Below are 19,483 nucleotides of genomic sequence, written 5' to 3'. Positions count from 1 at the left end.
AAAGATAGTATATTGCTCACAATTCCAAAAAGGAGGGTGCAAGACACACCATGCAGAGCTGTGTGAGAGAGCACCAAAGTTGGTCACAGGTAGAGAGAGAGAGAGAGAGGGAGAGAAGGAGAAAGAGATGGAAAGAGGGAGAGGGATAGAGAGAGAAACAGGAATGGGTGAGCTGGCAAGGCAGCTTTAGGACTGATCAGTTTGAATAACTTCAGTGGGCTCTAAGGTGTAGGGGCTGCCTCTAGTTGTCTGATGCCTAGCCCTGGGGTAGTTAGGGCAGAAGAATAGTGTTAGAGCAATAAAGCAGGAGGTAGGAAAGGTGTGGGCTCTGAGTTGGTTAGTTTGCATACAAAAGGCAAAAGAGAGGAGAGGAGGGGCAGGAGGTTGTTTTCTATCTCTAGGAATCCTAGGAATCCTCTAATCCTGGGAGGGGCAGTCCCTCCTTAGTCTGCAAGGCCTCAGATGTCAAAATCTCAGATACAGAAACTAAAAAGCATGGTTAATACAGTATTTTAAATACATTCAGCCTTTCATAGGCAGGTCTTAGCATTAGTCATCCACTCAAATCCGATACTAGGTGATATATTGGTGGTCACTTCACCCTGGATTTGCTGCCTGGTTATCCATAATAATAACATATGACATTTATTGAGCACCTATTACGTGCCAGCACAGTAAAGGCACCTATAATGATAGATTGGTTGGAAAAATGGCCTAATACTCTACCCCTCTGCATATCTATGTCCTTTGCAATGTAACTTTGTAGCTCCTCTCATCAAAAGATGGAGTTTCTTGGGGCCAGCCCAGTGACATAGAGGTTAAGTTTGCGCACTCTGCTTCAGCAGCCCAGGGTTCACCATTTTGGATCCTGAGTGCAGACCTACACGCTGCTTATCAAGCCATGCTGTGGCATGCATCCCACACATAAAGTAGAGGAGGATGGGCACAGATGTTACCTCAGAGCCAGTCTTCCTCAGCAAAAAGAGGAGGATTAGCATCAGATGTTAGCTCAGGGCTAATCTTCCTCAAAAAACCCCCCAAAAGATGGGTTTTCTTTCCCCACCCCTTAAATCTGGGCAGGCCGCATGACATATTTTGATAAATAGAATGCAGAGGAAATGACAGTATGTCTGTTCCAAGCCTAGGATTCCAGAGGCCTTGGACACTTCCATTCATTCTCTTGGAACCCTATGTGAAGAAGCCTGGACTGTCCTGCTGTAGGATGAGAGATCACATGGAGGACAATCCAGTTGTCCTAGTTGAGTCCATCCTAGACCAGCCTCTAGCCTGCTGTCCCACAAACATGTGAGAGAGCTTGGTCAAGATTAGCAGAGCTGCCTACTTGACCTGCAGTTTACCATTAGTGCATGAGCAAGCCTACCCAGGACCAAAAGAACTGCCCAGTCAACCTCTAAATTTGTGAGCAATGATAAATGCTCTGTTTCAGCCTTCCTGTGGGTTCATTTGTTTTTCTAAATGAGTAGATACATTGTATACATATATATATATTTGTTGTTGTTATATATTTTATTTTTAAAAGCTGATAGAACTATATGATTTTTTAATAAAGACTTTATTTTTTTAGAGTTGTTTTAGTTTTATAGCAATATAAGACCATTTGATCATGGTGTATAATTCTTTTCATACTTTTTTGGATTTGATTTGTTAATATTTTGTTGAGGATTTTTGCATCTTTCTTCATGAGGAATATTGGTCTGTAGTTTTCTTTTCCTGTAATTTCTTTGCCTGGTTTGGGTAGTAGGGTAATGTTGGCTTCATAGAATGAATTAGGAAGTATTCCCTCTGCTTCTATCCTCTGAAAGAGATTGTAGAGAATTGGCATAATTTCTCTTTTAAATAAGTTTGGTAGAATTCACCAATGAATCCATCTGGGCCTGGTGCTTTCTATTTTGGAAGGTTATTGATTCAATTTCTTCATTAGATAAGTGCTGATCTATATGATCTTTAAAAAAATTACCCAGATGTACTACTTTGCTAAACACGATAAAAAAATTTTTAATGACATGAATTTTAAAAAAACAGAACAAAATTCTAACTATGCTGGCAGTCACTGTCTACTGAGCGTGATGAATGGGATATTCAGAAATAGGACATGGAGATTTATCCCAATGATTCCCCTTCTGCAATTCAATAAAGATCATCCTGATACTTGGCAATTGCTAGTGGAAGTTTTCAGCAGGAAAAGAATCCTGTGCAAGTAGGTGGCATGAGAAGCAAGTTCTCATTTGCCACCATTTTGAGGAGACTAGGCTTTTCTTAAAAGGAAAAGAACTGAAAACGTTTTCCTTAACAACGTTTACCTCACCAAAATGAAGCTAACTGCTAAACTTTGCTTCTTGCTTCCTATTTCATTTAATTAAAAAAAAAATTTTTTTTTTAGATTTTATTTTTTTCCTTTTTCTCCCCCAAGCCCTCCAGTACATAGTTGTATATTCTTCATTGTGGGTCCTTCTAGTTGTGGCATGTGGGACGCTGCCTCAGCGTGGTTTGATGAGCAGTGCCATGTCCGTGCGCAGGATTTGAACAACAAAACACTTGGCTGCCTGCAGCGGAACGTGCGAACTTAACCACTCGGCCACGGGGCCAGCCCCTATTTCATTTAATTTTTAAAATACTTTATAGATAAAGACAGTGATATAATTAATGATGATGTCATTAAGAAAACCAATACATTAATGATTTTGCTTTTTTTTTTTTTAAATCTCAAAGATCATTCATGTGAATTGAAGGTTTCTAACATGGTTGATGCCCTAAGTATAAATTTACCTTTTCTGAGCCTGTCTCTAAGGTATAATGGATGACCTGTAAAATGCAAACACACTTTTTTGTAGTATCTAATGGAACTGACAAAATCCTCTAAAATACCAATGAAAGCATCTAAAACAAAAACTTCAGCATCAAAAGTCAGTAGAAAAACACTCAGTGAATAATGAAGAAAGGGAAAAAAAATAGCCCAAGACCAATCAAAAAAAGTTATAGTACAAGAAGAGCAAAACTGAGCCAGCCCTGATGGCCTAGTGGTTAAAGCTTGGCACTTACCGCTTCAGCGGCCCAGATTCACTTCCTGGTCGTGGAACCAAACCACACCACCCGTCTGTCAGTTGCCATGCTGTGGTGGTGGCTCACATAGAAGAACTGGAATAACTTACAACTAGGCTATACAACCATGCACTGGGGCTTCGGCGGGGAAAAAAGAAAGAGGAAGATTGGCAACAGATGTTAGTTCAGGGAAAATCCTTCCCTGAAAAAACAAAACAAGAGCAAAACCAAAACCAATTGTAGAAAAAGAAATTCCAAGCAGAATGTTATGACCATTTGGGATCTCATGAAGATACTAGAGAAAAAGCAGATTAGGATGAAAAACTATTTCAGTACATTTGTGAGTGCTATAAAAATTAAGATAATACTTAATTGTTTTATGCTTATTAAAAGTATACAACTGTGGAATTAAATTTACAGTACAGCCAATCAGTAATGCCAAAGATTAATTGAAAAATCAAATCCAAGATACAGAAAGATGGAGTAAAGGAGTTATAATATTACCAGCAAAATTACTGACCTGGGCAATAGAGCACAGAACTACAACCGCAGATTAAAAAGAATTTCTGAGGAAGTTCTGGACTAGCAACTTAATCAGGGTTGTAATAAAGGAGCATTTCTTAGAATTGGAAACAAAAATTCAGTTAAGCCTGAAATTCAAAAGTGTACCCAAGGTCTTGTCAAATATTATAATTTAAAACAGTAAACCTGAATAAATATTTTAAATTGTTGAACATTAATAACAAGGAATATTTTAGGCAACTAAGAAGGGGTAGATAACATTTAAAGCAATACCAAATAGAATTATTTTGGACCTTGGAATCCAAATGGAAAGCCACAGAGACTGAAATCAGTATTTTTTTAATGTAATTATTTTATTGAAGTCATATTTGCTTATAACATTGTGTAATTTCAGGTGTACATTATTATAAATCAGTTTCTGTATGGACTGCATCGTGCTCACCACCAATAGTCTAGTTTCTTTCTTCTTTTTCTTTTTTTTTGTGAGGAAGATTCACTCTCAGCTAACATCCATTGCCAATCCTCCTCTTTTTTTTGCTTGAGGAAAAGTAGCCCTGAGCTAATGTCTGTGCCAGTCTTCCTCTACTTTGTAATGTGGGATGCCTCCACAGCATGGCTGATGAGTGGAGTAGGTCTGCATGCGGGATCCAAACCTGTAAACCGAGGCCGCCAAAGCAGAGCACATGGAACATTAACCACTCGGCCGTGGGGCTGGCCCCATCCATAGTCTAGTTTTTGTCTGTCACCATACATATGTGCCCATCTACCCCTTTTGCCCTACCTCTCACTCCCTTCCCCTCTGGTAAACATTAATCGGTTCTCCTTATCTGTGTGTTTGTTTATCTTCCACATGTGAGTGAAATCTTATGGTGTTTGTGTTTGTCTGGCTTATTTTGCTTAGCGTAATACCCTCCAGGTCCATCCATGTTGTTGCAAATAGCATGATTTTGTCTTTTTTTTATGGCGGAGTAGTATTCTATTGTGTGTGTGTGTGTGTGTGTCTATAGTTGATGGGCACTTGGGTTACTTCCATGTCTTGGCTATGTGAATAATGCTGCAGTGAACATAGCGCTGCATAAATCTCTTTGAATTGTTGATTTCATGTTCTTTGGATATATACCCAGCAGTGGGATAGCTGAGTCATATAGTATTTCTATTTTTAATGTTTTGAGAGATCTCCATACTGTTTTCCATAGTGGCTGCACCAGTTTGCATTCCCACCAGCAGTGTATAAGGGTTCCCTTTTATCCACATCCTCTCCAACATTTGTTTTTTGTCTTGTTAATTATAGCCATTCTGACAGGTGTAAGGTGATATCTCCTTGTAGTTTTGATTTGCATTTACCTAATAATTAGTGATGTTGAGCATCTTTTCATGTGTTTGTTGGTCATCTGTATATCTTCTTTGGAAAAATTTCAGTTCAAATCCTCTACCTGTTTTTGATCAGGTTGTTTGTTTTTTGTTATTGTTGAGTTGTGTGAGTTCTTTATATATTTTGGAGATGAACCCCTTGTCAGGTATATGATTTGCAAATATTTTCTCCCAGGTGGTGGGTTCTCTTTTCATTTTGTTCATGGTTTCCTTTGCATTGCAGAAGTTTTGTAGTCTGATGTAGTCTCAATTTGTTTATTTTTTATTTTGTTTCCTTTGCCTGAGTAGACATGGTTTTCGAAAAGATGCTGCTAAGACCAATGTCAAAGAGTGTACTGCCTCTGTTTTCTTCTAGAAGTTTTATGGTTTCAGGCCTTACTTTCAAGTCGTTAACCCGTTTTGAGTTAAATTTTTATACGGGGTAAGATAATGGTCTACTTTCAGGAAATCAGTATTTTTAAGATACGTAAAGCTAATATGTCTCATCCATGATGAGAAATAGTGATAATTATAATAGCTTCCACTTAATTGCTCCTTTACTGTGTGACAAGTGCTGTTTTAAGTCCTTTAGATATACTACCATGTTTAATTATTGAGTAACAGAGATGAGGTAGATCAAGACTGCCCTTAAACCCTCAGACCTGGGCAAGAGGGGCCCCTGCCCTGGGCCTCTGCTTTAGAAGTTCCTCTCTGTTCATGATTTACACCATTTAGGCCCCAGGGAAATGCTTCCCCATGTCTCTTATCCTATGTCCTCAGCACAAAAGGTGATTGCTTCTGAATGCTGTGCAGGTGTATGGGTTGTACCACTGCCAACACTGGAAACAGATATCGTTTTGGACTTGGCGGAGGATTTCAGTGGTGGAAATGTGTAGGTAAGCAAAAACAAACTAACTTGTCAAGTCCTGCCTTTCAGATAGCATGGACACAGTAGAATCCTACAAAATGATATAGCTTTTCCCAGTAGTTTCCAGTGTCCATTTTCTCTCCTCTTTGTGGTCTAATCAGTGGTTCTGGAGGTGCTCACAAATCATATAGTATTTGCTGCAAGTGCACGTGGCGGCTGGGAAACATTTTGCACTGTTAAACAATTTATACTACTTCTCAATATTTATATAGGTTGTTTTCCATGTAACATTTGAGAGACAGGACACTGATTCCTTCCATTAGCAATTACATGCACATTGAATGTGGTATTGAATATAATTTTTATAAAAATATTCTTAAGATTTAATTAAATTTTCAAAAAATTAAGTGGGGAGTTGCACTTCACCTCATAATGTAGAAAGTCACAAGAGAAAACCAGATAACCTACAAAATCATAACTTTTCTTAAACCCATAAGAGAGCTGTGGTCAGAAGTCAGCCAAGTTAACTGAAATCCAGAGAGTGACAAGGTTCTGCAGAGAGAGATGTGACACAAAAACTATTTTAGCTTTGACAGAGGCGAGGGGAAGAGATGGCCCCCATAACGTGGGTAAGATGAAATCAGGTATAATTTTAGTGAATTCTTAAAGGCCATGTGGGCTAGCATGTCAATTTGTAACAGGTAATAGCAGGGGAGGACACTGAGAAAGTTACACTAGAACAACCACAACAAGTGGACTGCACTGATTACTAGGTAATCTTCCCCCATCACCCACTTTCAAAGATGAGATGATCTCCATGTTATGGAAATGTTTATGACCACAACAAAAGATGAGAAGAAATTATAATACCCAGTTGGACAAGGGGCCTGAAAGCTGATGCTCTCATGCACTGCTACAGGAAGGATATATTGGAAGACAGTTGGTAATATTATAAAAGGTCTTAAAAATACACATGCTCTTTGATCAAATAATTCCAGTTTCAGAAATTTATCATGGGATGATAATAAAATATGTGTAGAGGAATTTAGTTCCAACGTCATTTGTATTTGTTAGGGTCCCGGCAGGGAACAGATTGGCATACTTAAAGTGGATAAGTAGGGAGAATTTAACAAAGGACTCTTTACAAAGATGTGGGAAGGGTTAAGGGAAACCAACAAAGGATGGTGGGGTGCTTGGGCTACCACTGATGGGGACATCATGCCACCTTCAGCGTGAAAGTGCGACGGGAGGGAGCTGTTACCGGAACTCAGGGAGAGTAGCCATAGGAGAGAAGCTCCCACTAGGTGCGTTCAAGGTCTTATGTTCAAGAGCCCAGCCAACCCAGCCAATTGGTAGCCCTTCTGGGAGGGAGCTGGGGGAATAAACACTCTTGCCTCCCTCCCTTTCTCATTATAAGATTTCTTGCTGATGCTTCCCATTGACCAAACCTGCAGGAATCCAGAAAGCGAGGAAGCCCAATGCCAGAGTCTTGCGAAGGTCAGCTTCCCAAAGCAAACAGCATGGTGGAGAAGGGTAGAGGATGGATGTGGGCTAATAAAAATATCCAGTACAATATTTGGTGCAGCATTGCTTATAATGGTAAAATATTGGAAACCACCCAAATGTCCAACAGTAGGGAATTTGATGAACAACTTATATAGGTTCATATTTTGGAACACAGTGCCACCATTCAAAATGATGTTTTGGAAGTATTACTTATTAAGGTGAAAAGATGTTTATAATGTTGAATGAAACAAAATATTCTGTACAATCTGATCCCAATTTTCTATCAGTATTATACGTGTGTGTGCATTCATGCATTTAAAGTGCCTGGAAGAGCATATGGTCTAATGTTAACAGTGCTACTTTTGGGGTGGTGAGATTACAGATAATTTTTATATTCATGACTTTGCTTCTCTGTATATTCTGCTTTTTCTACAATGTGTAATAAAAAATTAAAGTTCTTTTTAGAAAAATGTGAAATATGGCATGATCCCAAATTAATTCTGCGAGTTAAATAGGTGCTATTCTCAACACTGACAAGGAAAATTCCTGAAAAATTCTATTAGAAGCCAATTTCATTTTTGAACATAATTACAAAATTCTTTCTTCTTATTTTTTTAACAAAATTCTTAAGTAAAATTACAGCAAAGAATTGAGCAATAATAATTATCATTGTATATTTAATTAGATGCCAGTTATAATTCTGGGTGACTTACCTGATCCTCTAACTTATTTTCGGACACCACTATGAAGCAGATATTAACATTTCCATTTTTAGGTAAGAAAACCAAGGCTCAGAAAAATCATGCCCAAAGTTACGTAATTATTAAACGATAAATCAGTATTCAAAGTCAGATCTGTTTTCATCTAAATCTGGTGTTCTCGACCACGCCATGACTAAGTAGAACTTATCTCCAAATGCAAGACTAGCAGATCACAAAGAAAACTCTGAATATAGTACATAACGTCAACAGAATGAGTAGTGAATATCCGATTACATTATAGACACGGCAAAATCATTATATAATATTTACAAGACTCTTAGAAGCTAGAAACAAGTAGATGCTTCATTAACTTAGTGTCTATGTCTTTAAAAACAAAAGTCAACATCACATTAACTATAAATTAACTGGCCACTATTATAATTATTTAGCATATTTCTAGAGATTATTGTCATTGCTTTAAGATGGCCAAAAGTGGATGGAAAAAAAAAGATCAAAACATTACTATGGTAGCCTGATGGAAATTCAATCATTCATTCAGTAAGTAGTTACTAAGAACCTACTATGTGTACCAGGCACTGTGCCGGGCATTGACCACGTAGCGGCAAAGGATAACAATAGCTAACTGTAATGTAGAGTTTGCTATACGCTAGGCTCTTTTCTAAGTGCTTTGTGTATAACAACTCATCCAATCTTCATACAACCCCACGAGGTAGTTACCATTATTGTTGTTCCATTTTATAGATGAGGACACCAAGGCACAGAAGGGCTAAAGTGTCATAGCTAATCAGTGGTAGAACTATGACACAAATATATATAGACTTGGCTCAAGAGTCTGAGGAATCAACCATTGTGTCAATACCCCTCTCTGAACAAGAAATAATGGTCTTTGTCCTCATGGAGATTATGATTTAGTGGCACAGATAGACATGATACCAAACACAGAATTAAATACACAGTTTCAAATAGTAGGTGCTAAGAAAGAAGACACTAATGGGAATGCCTTACTTAGGTGGGGACAGGGCATTTAGGGGAGGCTGGGGTGAGGAGAGCCTGTCAGGTGAAGGGGGGGTGAAGGGCTAAGGCCAGAGGGAAAGCCTGTGAAGAGGCCCTGGGGCAGCGCCTGGAAGAATGGTCCCTCTGCCGTAGATATCAGTGCCTGTCATGGACCATGTTCAGGACTTATGGCCAATCTGAATAGCGTGATATAAATTGGCACCTTCTATACTTAGTTTAACACATGGCAGCCATCACACCTTTTTTTTCATGGTCTAGAGCTGTGCTGTCCAATATGGTGGCCACTAGCCACATGTAGATATTTAACTTTAAATTAATGAAAATTAAGTAACATTAAAAATTCAGATCCTCAGTCACCCTAGTTACACTTCAAAATGCTTGTAGCCATTTGTGGCTAGTGGCTACTTCATTGGTCAGAGCAGATTTATAGAACAGTTCTGTCATTGCAGAACGTTCTTCTGGACCGTGTCGGGCTAGAAATTCCTTAATTTGCCCTTTTAAATAGTGGATGAGTTCCACACAGAGCTGTTTGTGGGCAGATAGTTTCATCATCCAGCTTCTCACAATTTTTATCCAGAGCCTATACAATTCAAATTTTGTAAACGTATTTTATTGTTTGGAGACTGTCACTTCCTAAAGGGCAGAGATTGTGTTCTTCTTCTAATTCTGTGAAGAGCACTAAATTTAATAAACATTTGCTGATGCCAATTACTATAGCTTACTGAATGCTGTACAAGACCAAGTTAATATCACGTCTGAAGTGACCTTTTATGTTTTTAAGCAATCTCTGGTTGGTGTTTCATAGTGTATAGCAGAGGAATCCAGCATTTCTTGACATACTTTGATGTCTGAGAAGTTACTCTATCAGTGTAAGAATGAATAAGTAGGTGCCATGGCACATCCCTTCTGGCCTTGGTACCAAAGAACTGTGGACAAACTCGTGATTAATTAACTAGGTTAATTGTTAATTGGGGACTAGGGAGGGATGAGCTGAGGGAAGAGACTCACTTAGAGCTTAGTTCTTATACTTCCAAATGGAAGTACTTGGGATGTACTTCCAACTAATTCAACAAGCATTAATTGAGCCCTCCAACCTGACAAGGCACTGGGGAATAAAGAGATGAAAATGAGGAGGTCTCTGCCCTTGAAGAACTTACAGACATATGAAGATTTACTCCGTGTGGTCAATGCAGTGACAGAGGTATCATGGGGACTTACGGGAGCACAGAGGAAAGGCAGTAAACCCAGCTCAGGGAGACCAGGGAAGGCTTCCTGGTGAAGTGATTTCCTGCCCACAACTACAGAAGGCTCAAGAGCAGAGATCTCTCCTAGGAAGGGTGTCCATCTAGAGATTTGAGTGAGGAGGAAGTTTTCTAGAGAAGCAGGGAAATTAGGAACAGATATATAGTTAGTGGGTTTGGCTTTATTTATTCATGTAATTGATCTGAACTCATGACAAGTCGGAAGAACAAAGAACTGAGCTAGCCTACTATCATTATTCTCATTCTGAATTTGAGCCAGAATTGATGAGTTTTAGAACACAGTCATATGTGGGTTGGAGTTAGTGGAATGCCAGAGAATGAGGGTGATTCTAAAAACAGCGTTCGCCAACTGTTGCCATGATTCTACTGTGGAGTTTTGCCATGCCTCAGGAGAGCTGCCCGTGGATTTGGGGCTATTGCGGGAAATGACCACGGAGAGTGTGGGCAGAGGATTGAGCCAGTTGATCTGTGGCAGCTTGTGTGTTGGGAGAAGGGAGGTGGGGAGAAGGAGGTGAGGGAAACTGCAACAGAGAGGCAAGGCCTGGAACCTACTTCAGAAATGTTCTTACTTGCTGTTATTGCTGCCAAGCCATGCAAGAGGGACAGACATTTCCAGCCCATCCCAAGGGTCCTGGTTGTAAACATTGTACCTGCAGTCATAGGTACTTTGAAGCTGTTTCTCCCTCCACTGGCTTCCACTATGACAGGCAGGATTGAGGTAAATAGAGGTAATTCTTTTGTTTAGACCATGGCAGGTCTAAACTCTCTGCTTGCTACATTATGACCATATCCTACTTATTTTCTTTTTTGTAGCAAAGTTTGTCTAAATAGCTTTTCCTCCAGTTAGGTAAGTGATCCATCCTGGGCCACATTCTGTTCATTTCTACCTTCTTACCTGTGCAATTTCTACCTTGGCTGTGTCTTGTCTTTCTACCTTTCTTTTCTCTACAATACCCTCTCTCTTCTCCTTCTTTCTTCCTTTCACAAGTGTCACCCGTTTTTCCCATTGTTTAAGACTAAGCTTGAGCCCCATGTAGTCTGTGAAAATTTCCCTATCTGCTGTAGCTCACCTGATCTTTTCCTTTTCTGGCTTTTTGCATTTATAGTCTGTGAAAGATGACATGAGTGGAGCCATAATAAAATAGAGCCAGAGCAGTCATTTCAGAGGAACTGTCTTGCATGTCTTGTTTTCTTTATCTTCCAAATTGGACCCAACTGCCAATGGTTCAAGAAGTTGTTAAGGACAAGAATATCTTGTTTGTAAGGACTGATGAAATTGGACTTTGCTGATGACTGAATCTCAACCAATCAATGAAGTACAAGTCTAGCTTTTTGCCTGATGACTGAATCCCAAGCCAATCTGTAAAGTGAAAACCTAGTTTTACCTCATCTGGCACCAATGAACTCTTCTTTAATACAATTCACCTCATCCTCCCTTTTCCCCATAAAAACCCTAAGACCTTCTCCTGTAATTGGGACACTATTTGGATTTCTATTGGGTCTATGCTCTCTAAATTGCAATTCTTTGAGCTCAAATAAACGCTTTGCCTGTTAAACAGGTTTCTGTTTTTGCAGGTTGACATATGGTGTCAGAAGTGGGATCTGAAGCAATCTCACCTTCACAGACTGGCATCCCCTGGAAAAAGGTTCAATACCAAAACCAGCCCCCTCGTGACTAAGCTGCTTCCATGGACAGCCAACTCCTCCAATCATGGGATCTCTCAGGCTTGGACCTCCCTCCCTTTGATTGAGGTTAGTGCCTTTCTTTGGGATCAGTGAAGCCACTTTCACCATCACAACAGAGATTTCTCTCAAGCAAGCAGGGGACTCCCTGGTTACAGTGCCGATGTTACTTTTACTGCAGGAGAGGATTCTGTCAGTAGATAGGTGAGTACTTTGAATTTTGGAGGGGATTCCCTTGGTAAAATTTCTGCTTAGACAAACTTTGCTGTGGGTTAATATGCATATGAGGTAAAAGCTATTGCTAAGGGACATCTTGGAAGATAAAGCCACAAAATTGGTGGGCACGGATTGAGCATTTAAGGACCATTACGGTGCTCACCACCTCAAGAAGTCTCCCACGGTAGGGTAAGTTGGTCACGGAATAGGCTAGATTGATGCTAGGTTACCCACCAACCTCAAGAAAACTTCTGTGCAACAAGGTACACTGTAAAAACATCACACAATCCCCAACCTGCAGTACATTCCTCTTAGGTATTAGTTTGGCATCAAGAGACCCAAGGCTTAGCCAACCCTGTTAATGTGCATATAAAAAACCCTATTGTCATTCTAAGTTGCACTTTTTCTTTACCAGGGACTTTCATTTTCTAAAGTTTCCAGAGAAGTTCCTCCATTGGGAACTCCAGCTGGTTTTGTGTTTAAGAACTACAGTCCTTCCTCTTATAAATTTTTGTCCCAGTGGACTGATAATACTCAAGGTGATTTAAAATTACAGTGGCCACTTTGGGGCTCCTTTAAGCTTCCAAAAGTTGTCTTTTTGCATACTAGATTTGAGAACCATGCACCAGGCAAATTAAATGTAATCTTTAATTTCTAAAGTGTCAAGCCCTCCACCTTCTGCTACGTCTGCTTAAAAACTATGGTCTCAGAAGCTGTAAATATGCACAAAGAAGAGCAAAATCCTACTAAGCTTATTTCATGTCCGAAGAGCTTGGCCTGGTAACCGTCAGACTGGGGGCCGCAAAACATGGTGAGACAGTAACAAAGATTGCACCTCATTTATGGTCAGATATGGCTGGACAGAAATATAGATTGATCTCCACTTTTGGCTAGGGTCCTACCAAACTCCCACCAGCCTCAGGGGAATTCTGTTGGCCATTAGAAGGAATGTTCCAATTAGGTAAGATTATTTAAGAAGTGCACTTGAAAGCAAAGGCTTCGAAATTCCAAAATAGCCTTATTGAAAGTTTCATTGCAAAAAGCTAATGAAAAATTATGAAATAAGAGGTACCTAAAAGAAAAGACTGTACAAAAGTCCATTAAGTTAATGCCTTTACAGATCCCCCCATATCTACCTTCAAAGGAAGGCCCTATATGAGCCCCTCTCAGTGTTAACAAGACTCTGAGAGATTTTCCGGCAAACTGCTACATTACTCCCTTAAACAGCCAAGGGAAAACTAAAATTGAAAATTAATGGAGAAGGGGGCTAGCCCCATGGCCGAGTGGTTAAGTTTGTGCACTCTGCTTCGGCAGCCCAGGGTTTTATTGGTTTGGATCCTGGGTACGGACATGGCACTGCTCATCAGGCCATGCTGAGGCAGCATCCCACATAGCAGAAGCAGAAGGACCTGCAACTAGAATATACAACTATGTACTGGGGGGCTTTGGGGAGAAGAAGAAAAAAAGAGAGAGAAAAAAGAAAAATTAATGGAGCTGTTGTTGTTGAACACTGCCAAAAATATTTACTGTCTGTACTGGCTGAAACCTGACAAGGTGTTTGAAAGGATTTAGTAACTGATGATCAGAAATTTGGCCAAATCGGAAGCTGATATTTGGAGGATGGTAGGGATTTTTTTTATAGGCCTTCTTCCCTAAGTTAAAATAGAACTATGTACCCAGAAGCAAATTAGGAATGATGTAGTTTGACAGGTAGAGCAACTTATTATATCATTTAAGTTACAACCCCATTTTTTCTTTTTTTTTGATGAGGAATAGTGGCCCTGAGCTAACATCTGTTGCTAATCTTCCTCTTTTTTTTTTTTCCTCCTCAAAGTCCCAGTACATAGTTGTATATCCTAGTTGTAGGTCATTCTAGCTCTTCCATGTCGGATGCCACCACAGCATGGCCTGACGAGCATTATGCAGGTCTGCACCAGGATCTGAACCAGCAAAACCCTGGGCCACCGAAGCAGAGGGCGCATACTTGACCACTCGGCCACAGGGCCGGCCCACAAGCCAAATTTTTAAAATAAACAAATTAGTTTTACTGCGATTATCTTTGGTTAAAAAATGAGGGCAACTGTGGAGAGAAAAATTATGTTGGACCTTTGTAGATGTGAGATTCTAATCCTATTAATTATCTTTGAGGTTGTGTTATATACCTGTGGACTGGACTCCCCTGGCCGAGGGTAGTATCTTTGGTCTCACTGACTGTTCACAGCGCCCTTTTTGGAAAACCTCAACTGACACTACACGGGATGGTCACCAGCAGATCAGTGTCTGTTGGTACACAGCCTTCTGCTGATCCCCAGTTGTCTTATGCTAATACGACCAGCTCCTGTAAGTCTTATATTCAAGCGTATCATCAGGGTTAAAGAAGCTTGCCTAGATTCCAATTTAAAAGACCCTGTTGATCACAGTCTAGAGGCTGGTGACTGGGTATTCTGAAGCGATATCAAAAGATACCTCTTGAGCCCTGTTGGAAAGGATCTTACCGAGTACTCCCGACCACCAACACTGCTGCAGAACTAGAAGGCCTTGAACCTTGGAGATACACCTCACAGCTAAAGAAGGCTCCACCTGACATCCAGCCCTGTACAAATGCTGGAGACCTCCAAACCAAATTAACTAGGAAGAGAAGCAGCTGACATCGAGGCAGAGAGCTTTCCCTAAATGGCCAGACCAGGCCTGTATCCCTTTTACTTGCTGTTGTTTACCTTATCTTCTCCTTCCCTTTCATGAAAAGACAATACTCTTATCAGCATCTCCTAATCTTACGAAAGGGTGAGATATTTCTGACTCTTGGGTTTGTCATCAGAAGCCTCAGCCTGTATGTAAACCTGGAGAATCTTTTAGTACTCTTAATTACCAACCTCTCTGCCATTCCTCCCCTAATTCATTGTACAAAGTGTCTAGAACTTCTTGCCTAACCAAGAAACCTCCAGAGATTTAGGAGGTAACATTTGTAACAGTTGCAAATACCTCTTGTTTTACTTGGGTAAACACCTCTGGCAAGTTAGAGACAGAACTAGACAGAATGTAGGCACAAGCCAAATGGTTACATGCAGTGCCCATTGACATCCTGTGGTTCTTTGATCTCTTTAGCTGGCTGCCCTCAGGCATTGCCTCCTGGTTCAGTTCTATCCTCCAATTTAGACTTAGCATTTTGTTTGTTGTTACAGGAATTCTCCTTCTTGTAAAACTTTGTCTCCTCTGCAAGTTCCATGTTATAAAAACACCACTTGGATAATGGTCCCTTGGTGCTTTGAAATGATTCCAAAGGCTTGTGAAACTTCATAGGAGAAACCTGAAGGAACTGCAGAAGATGTCTGCCCTTGAAAGAACTTGACAGTAGAGCCTTCCTCTGCTCTGGCACTCTTGTTCCTCAAATGTGGCCTAAAACCCCCTGAGGAAACCACTCTCCCTCCTACCTGGGACATGAGGTACCAGGAATGAGCCTTCTTGGTGACAGGGGACCAGTGGTGCTTTGACGCTGATCAGCAATGCTTTCCAGTATTTGATCAGCGATGCCTTTGGAGAAAGATCTTGATCAAAAGAGGAAATGTGAAAGATGACAAGAGTGGAGCCATATTAAAATTGAGCCAGAGCAGCCATTTCAGAGGAATTGCATTGCATGTCTTGCTTTCTTTATCTTCCAAACTGAACCAAACCACCAACATTTCAAGAAGTCACTAAAGATAAGAATATCCTGTTTGTAAGGACTGATGAAATTGGACTTTGCTGATGACTGAATCTCAATCAATCAATGAAATACAAGTCTAGTCTTTTGCCTGATGACTGAATCTCAAGACAATCTATGAAGTACAAACCTTGTCGAGCACCAATGAATTCTTCTTTAATAAAACTCACCTTATCTTCCCTTTTCCCATTAAAAACCCTAAGCCTTTCTCCTGTAATCAGTACACTGTTTGGGTTTCTACCTGAAATGGTACTCTCCGAATTGCAATTCTTTAATCCTAAATAAATGCTTTGCCTCTTAAACTGGTTTCTGTTTATGTAGGTTGACAAGTCCAAATTCTGTCATCTAACACTGAGACTTACAGTGTTGAAGAGGGAGAAATCACTTAGAGACTACATAAGGCCCATCTTGACCCATCATCCTCTATCCTTTCTCTCTTCTCTTGGAGGAAGACATTGCCTTTTTCTAAACATATTTTTATTGAAAAGACATGTATAACAACAACATCAAAGGACAGAATGTCCATAATCTCATTATCTTAATACACCAAATTTAAGTATTGTGCAATTCCATTCTGGTCATACATGTTGTTTTACATCAGTTTGTAAACTATTTTATATTTAGGTTTTTTCCCCATTTAACATTGTAACCCAAACACATCCTTTGTTTCTTCACAGTTATTGTTACAGAAGCATAGCATTCCCTCTCGTTACTCTACTATAATTTTATCAAGCCACTCTCCTGAGACTGGACACTAGGTTGCTGGCTCTGCCTTTTCAAAAGAATTACAAGTTGCTCTTGATTCTATTTCCTCTTAGCTCTGAAAATTTACTCTATCAGTTATCCCTTCCTTGCATTTTATTCTCTCACTGTCTTCAGACACCTTCTCTTCTATCTACAGGGATGTTCAGTCCTATCTATCCTATAATATATCCCAGCTGTGTATCATTCTCTGTAGCCTCCATTATTTCCCAACCAGGTCATTCTTTTACCCTCATTATTGTCTCTTCCCCTCCCTGTTTCAACAGAAATTCTCTTTTTTGATGACGACATCATCAAGTCAAAGAGATCTTCTCAGTCCTTATTGTCCCTGACGTTGACCATTCCCCTCTGAAATTTCCCTCCAGGCCTTTGGTGACATCACATTTCTGTTGTTTTCCTCAGCTCTCTCTCAGAGGCTTTCTCTATCTTTTTCACTGACTGTTCTTCAGCTTTTCCAAAATGAAGTCCTTTCTCGAGGGCCTATCCTCGGCCCTCTTCTTTTCCTCTCTCCTCTCTTCCCAGGCACAGTCATTTCCTCTCACATCTTTAGCTAATAATTCTGTGCCAATGATTTCCATATTCGTATTTTTAGCCCTACCTGCCTTGTCTCCCTAGCCTGGGGCTCATCTTCTCCACCCACGGCTGTGCCAACATTGCTCCCCGGGTGCTGGCCCAGCTCCTCACTGCCAGCGCTTTCAGCACTCAACGCTGCTTCTTTGCCCTTAAGCCAGCCTCTCCAGCTGACTTCCTTTTATCTATCCTTGCATATGTGGCCTCAAAACCTCTGAATCATCTTTTATTCTTTTCTCTCCTCATATTTCATCAGTTGATTTAACATCCAGAATGTGTCTCATCCATTTTCTATTTTCCATTCAACCCACAAAATTTTTACTAAAAAAAATTAAATACAGAAATAGTAATGTCTTGTGTTAAAAATTCAAATGATGTAATATTATTGTAATCAGATGTATTAATATATAGAGTAAAAAGCGAATGTTCTTCTTCATAAAAGAAAAGATTCCTCTTCATATATTTACTCCCTAACCCCTCTCTAAATTATATTTCTTTTTCCAGTGATAATTGCTGTTTATACACATACTTTTTATAAAAGTGGATTTACAATTACAGTTTTTTTCCTTTAAGGGGATTACGCTATATAGTGTCTTGCTTTCTTCCTTCCCCCATGTAATAGATAGATCTTTCATGGAACAGAATAGAAAGTCCAGAAATAGACCTGTTACCAAAACCAAAGTGGGTTCACCTCCTTGTGAGTCAAATCAGACTCTCCACCAGAAATAAGTTGTGTCACAAAGTAGGGTATATTTGCTGCAAAGAGGAGACCATGAGGAATCATTTCCAAAGTCATGGCATCCCCAAACAAAGGGAAGCAGGGACATTTATTCCAGGTGGGGAATGAATATTCAAATGGAGAGGTGGGTATTAGCTTGCGCAGGCTCAGTTGGAAAACATGCTTCCATATACACTGCAGGTTACGGTAATAAGGCCTAAGCTCCTCCTGGAGAGACCTTAGCATTAAAAATAAGGCAAAAGTCATAGGTGTAGCTCTGGTGGTGAGGCTTGGTCTGCTTCAGGGAGGTTGGTGATTGCCTCTCCTTAACATAACAAAAGGAAAAAAAACACTTTGGAAAAACCGTTAAATCTTCCAAATCCACCCTTGAGTTCCTTGGGGGCAACTAGTCAGTGGCAGACCCACACATACATGGCAATTAATTTTGAGAAAGTATACAGTCAATTCAATGGAGAATAGTCCTTTCAACACCTGGGCATCATACAGAAAAAATTAACTTTAACCCTTATCCTGCAAAATATATAAAAGTTGACTCAGATGGATCATAGAGCTAAAAATAAGAGCTAAAGCATTACATTTCTAGAAGGAAACATAGGAGAAAATACTTGTGGCCCTGTGTCTAAGACCTTGTCTTAGATAGGACACAAAAAGTGTGAGGCAGAAAAGAAAGAAAAATTAAAAACTGGACTTCAGGGGTTGGCCGGGTGGCACAGTGGTTAAGTTCCCGTGTCCTGCTTTGGTGGCACAGGGTTCTCCAGTTTGCATCCCAGGTATGAACCTATGCACCACTTGTCAAGCCATGCTGTGGTGGCATCCCACATATAAAGTAGAGGAAGATGGGCATGGATGTTAGCTCAGGGCCAGTCTTCTTCAGCAAAAAAGAGGAGGATTAGTGGCAGATGTTAGTTCAGGGCTAATCTTCCTCAAAAACCAAACCAAACCAAACCAAACAAAACTGGACTTCATTAAAGTTAAAAACTTCCACTTTTTGAGAGATACTTTTAAGAGAATGAAAAAAGCTAGGGACTAGGAGAAAATATTTGCAAAATACTTATCTGAAAAAGGATTTGTATCCAGGATATATAAAGATACTTACTATTTGATAATAAGAAGGCAAACAATCCAATTATAAAATGAGTAGAAGATTTGAACTGACACTTGACCAAAAGAGAAATATCAATGGCAAATATGCACATGAAAAGGTGCTCAACATCATTGGTCATTAGGAAAATGCGTAAGACCACAAGGAGATATCACTACATACCAACTAGAATGGTTCAAATTAAAATCACTGAAAAACCAAGTGCTGAGAAAGGTGTAGCACAACTGGAACTCATACATTGCTGGTGGGAATATAAAATATATATCCACTTTGGGAGACAGTTTGGAAATTTCTTATAAAGATAAATATACATTTACCACATGACCTAGCAGTTCAACTCCTAGGCATTTACCTGAGAGAAATGAAAACAAATGTTCACTCAAAGACCTGGAAACAAATGTCTATAG

At 39.8% G+C, this 19,483-nt stretch overlaps 1 protein-coding gene across 2 annotated transcripts in view; it reads left to right on the top strand.

Moving 5' to 3' along the window:
- The window catches only part of ZC3HAV1L (ZC3HAV1 like), a 37,182-nt gene extending 20,977 nt beyond the window's left edge, over nucleotides 1-16,205 (top strand). The window contains exons 5-6 of one of the 2 annotated variants that reach the window (XM_070617959.1): nucleotides 11,880-12,056; nucleotides 15,386-16,205. In XM_070617959.1, the coding sequence (XP_070474060.1) occupies nucleotides 11,880-11,884 (5 nt within the window). In that variant the 3' untranslated portion in view covers nucleotides 11,885-12,056; nucleotides 15,386-16,205. Of the gene's footprint in view, nucleotides 1-5,712; nucleotides 5,829-11,879; nucleotides 12,057-15,385 lie in introns of those variants that run through there. The other variant, XM_070617957.1, reaches the window with a different exon arrangement.
- Nucleotides 16,206-19,483: the final 3,278 nt, after the last annotated feature.

The sequence above is a fragment of the Equus przewalskii genome, chromosome 4, assembly GCF_037783145.1.
Source record: "Equus przewalskii isolate Varuska chromosome 4, EquPr2, whole genome shotgun sequence".
Lineage (NCBI taxonomy): Eukaryota > Metazoa > Chordata > Mammalia > Perissodactyla > Equidae > Equus > Equus przewalskii.
This window is presented reverse-complemented; position numbering and strand designations above follow the sequence as displayed.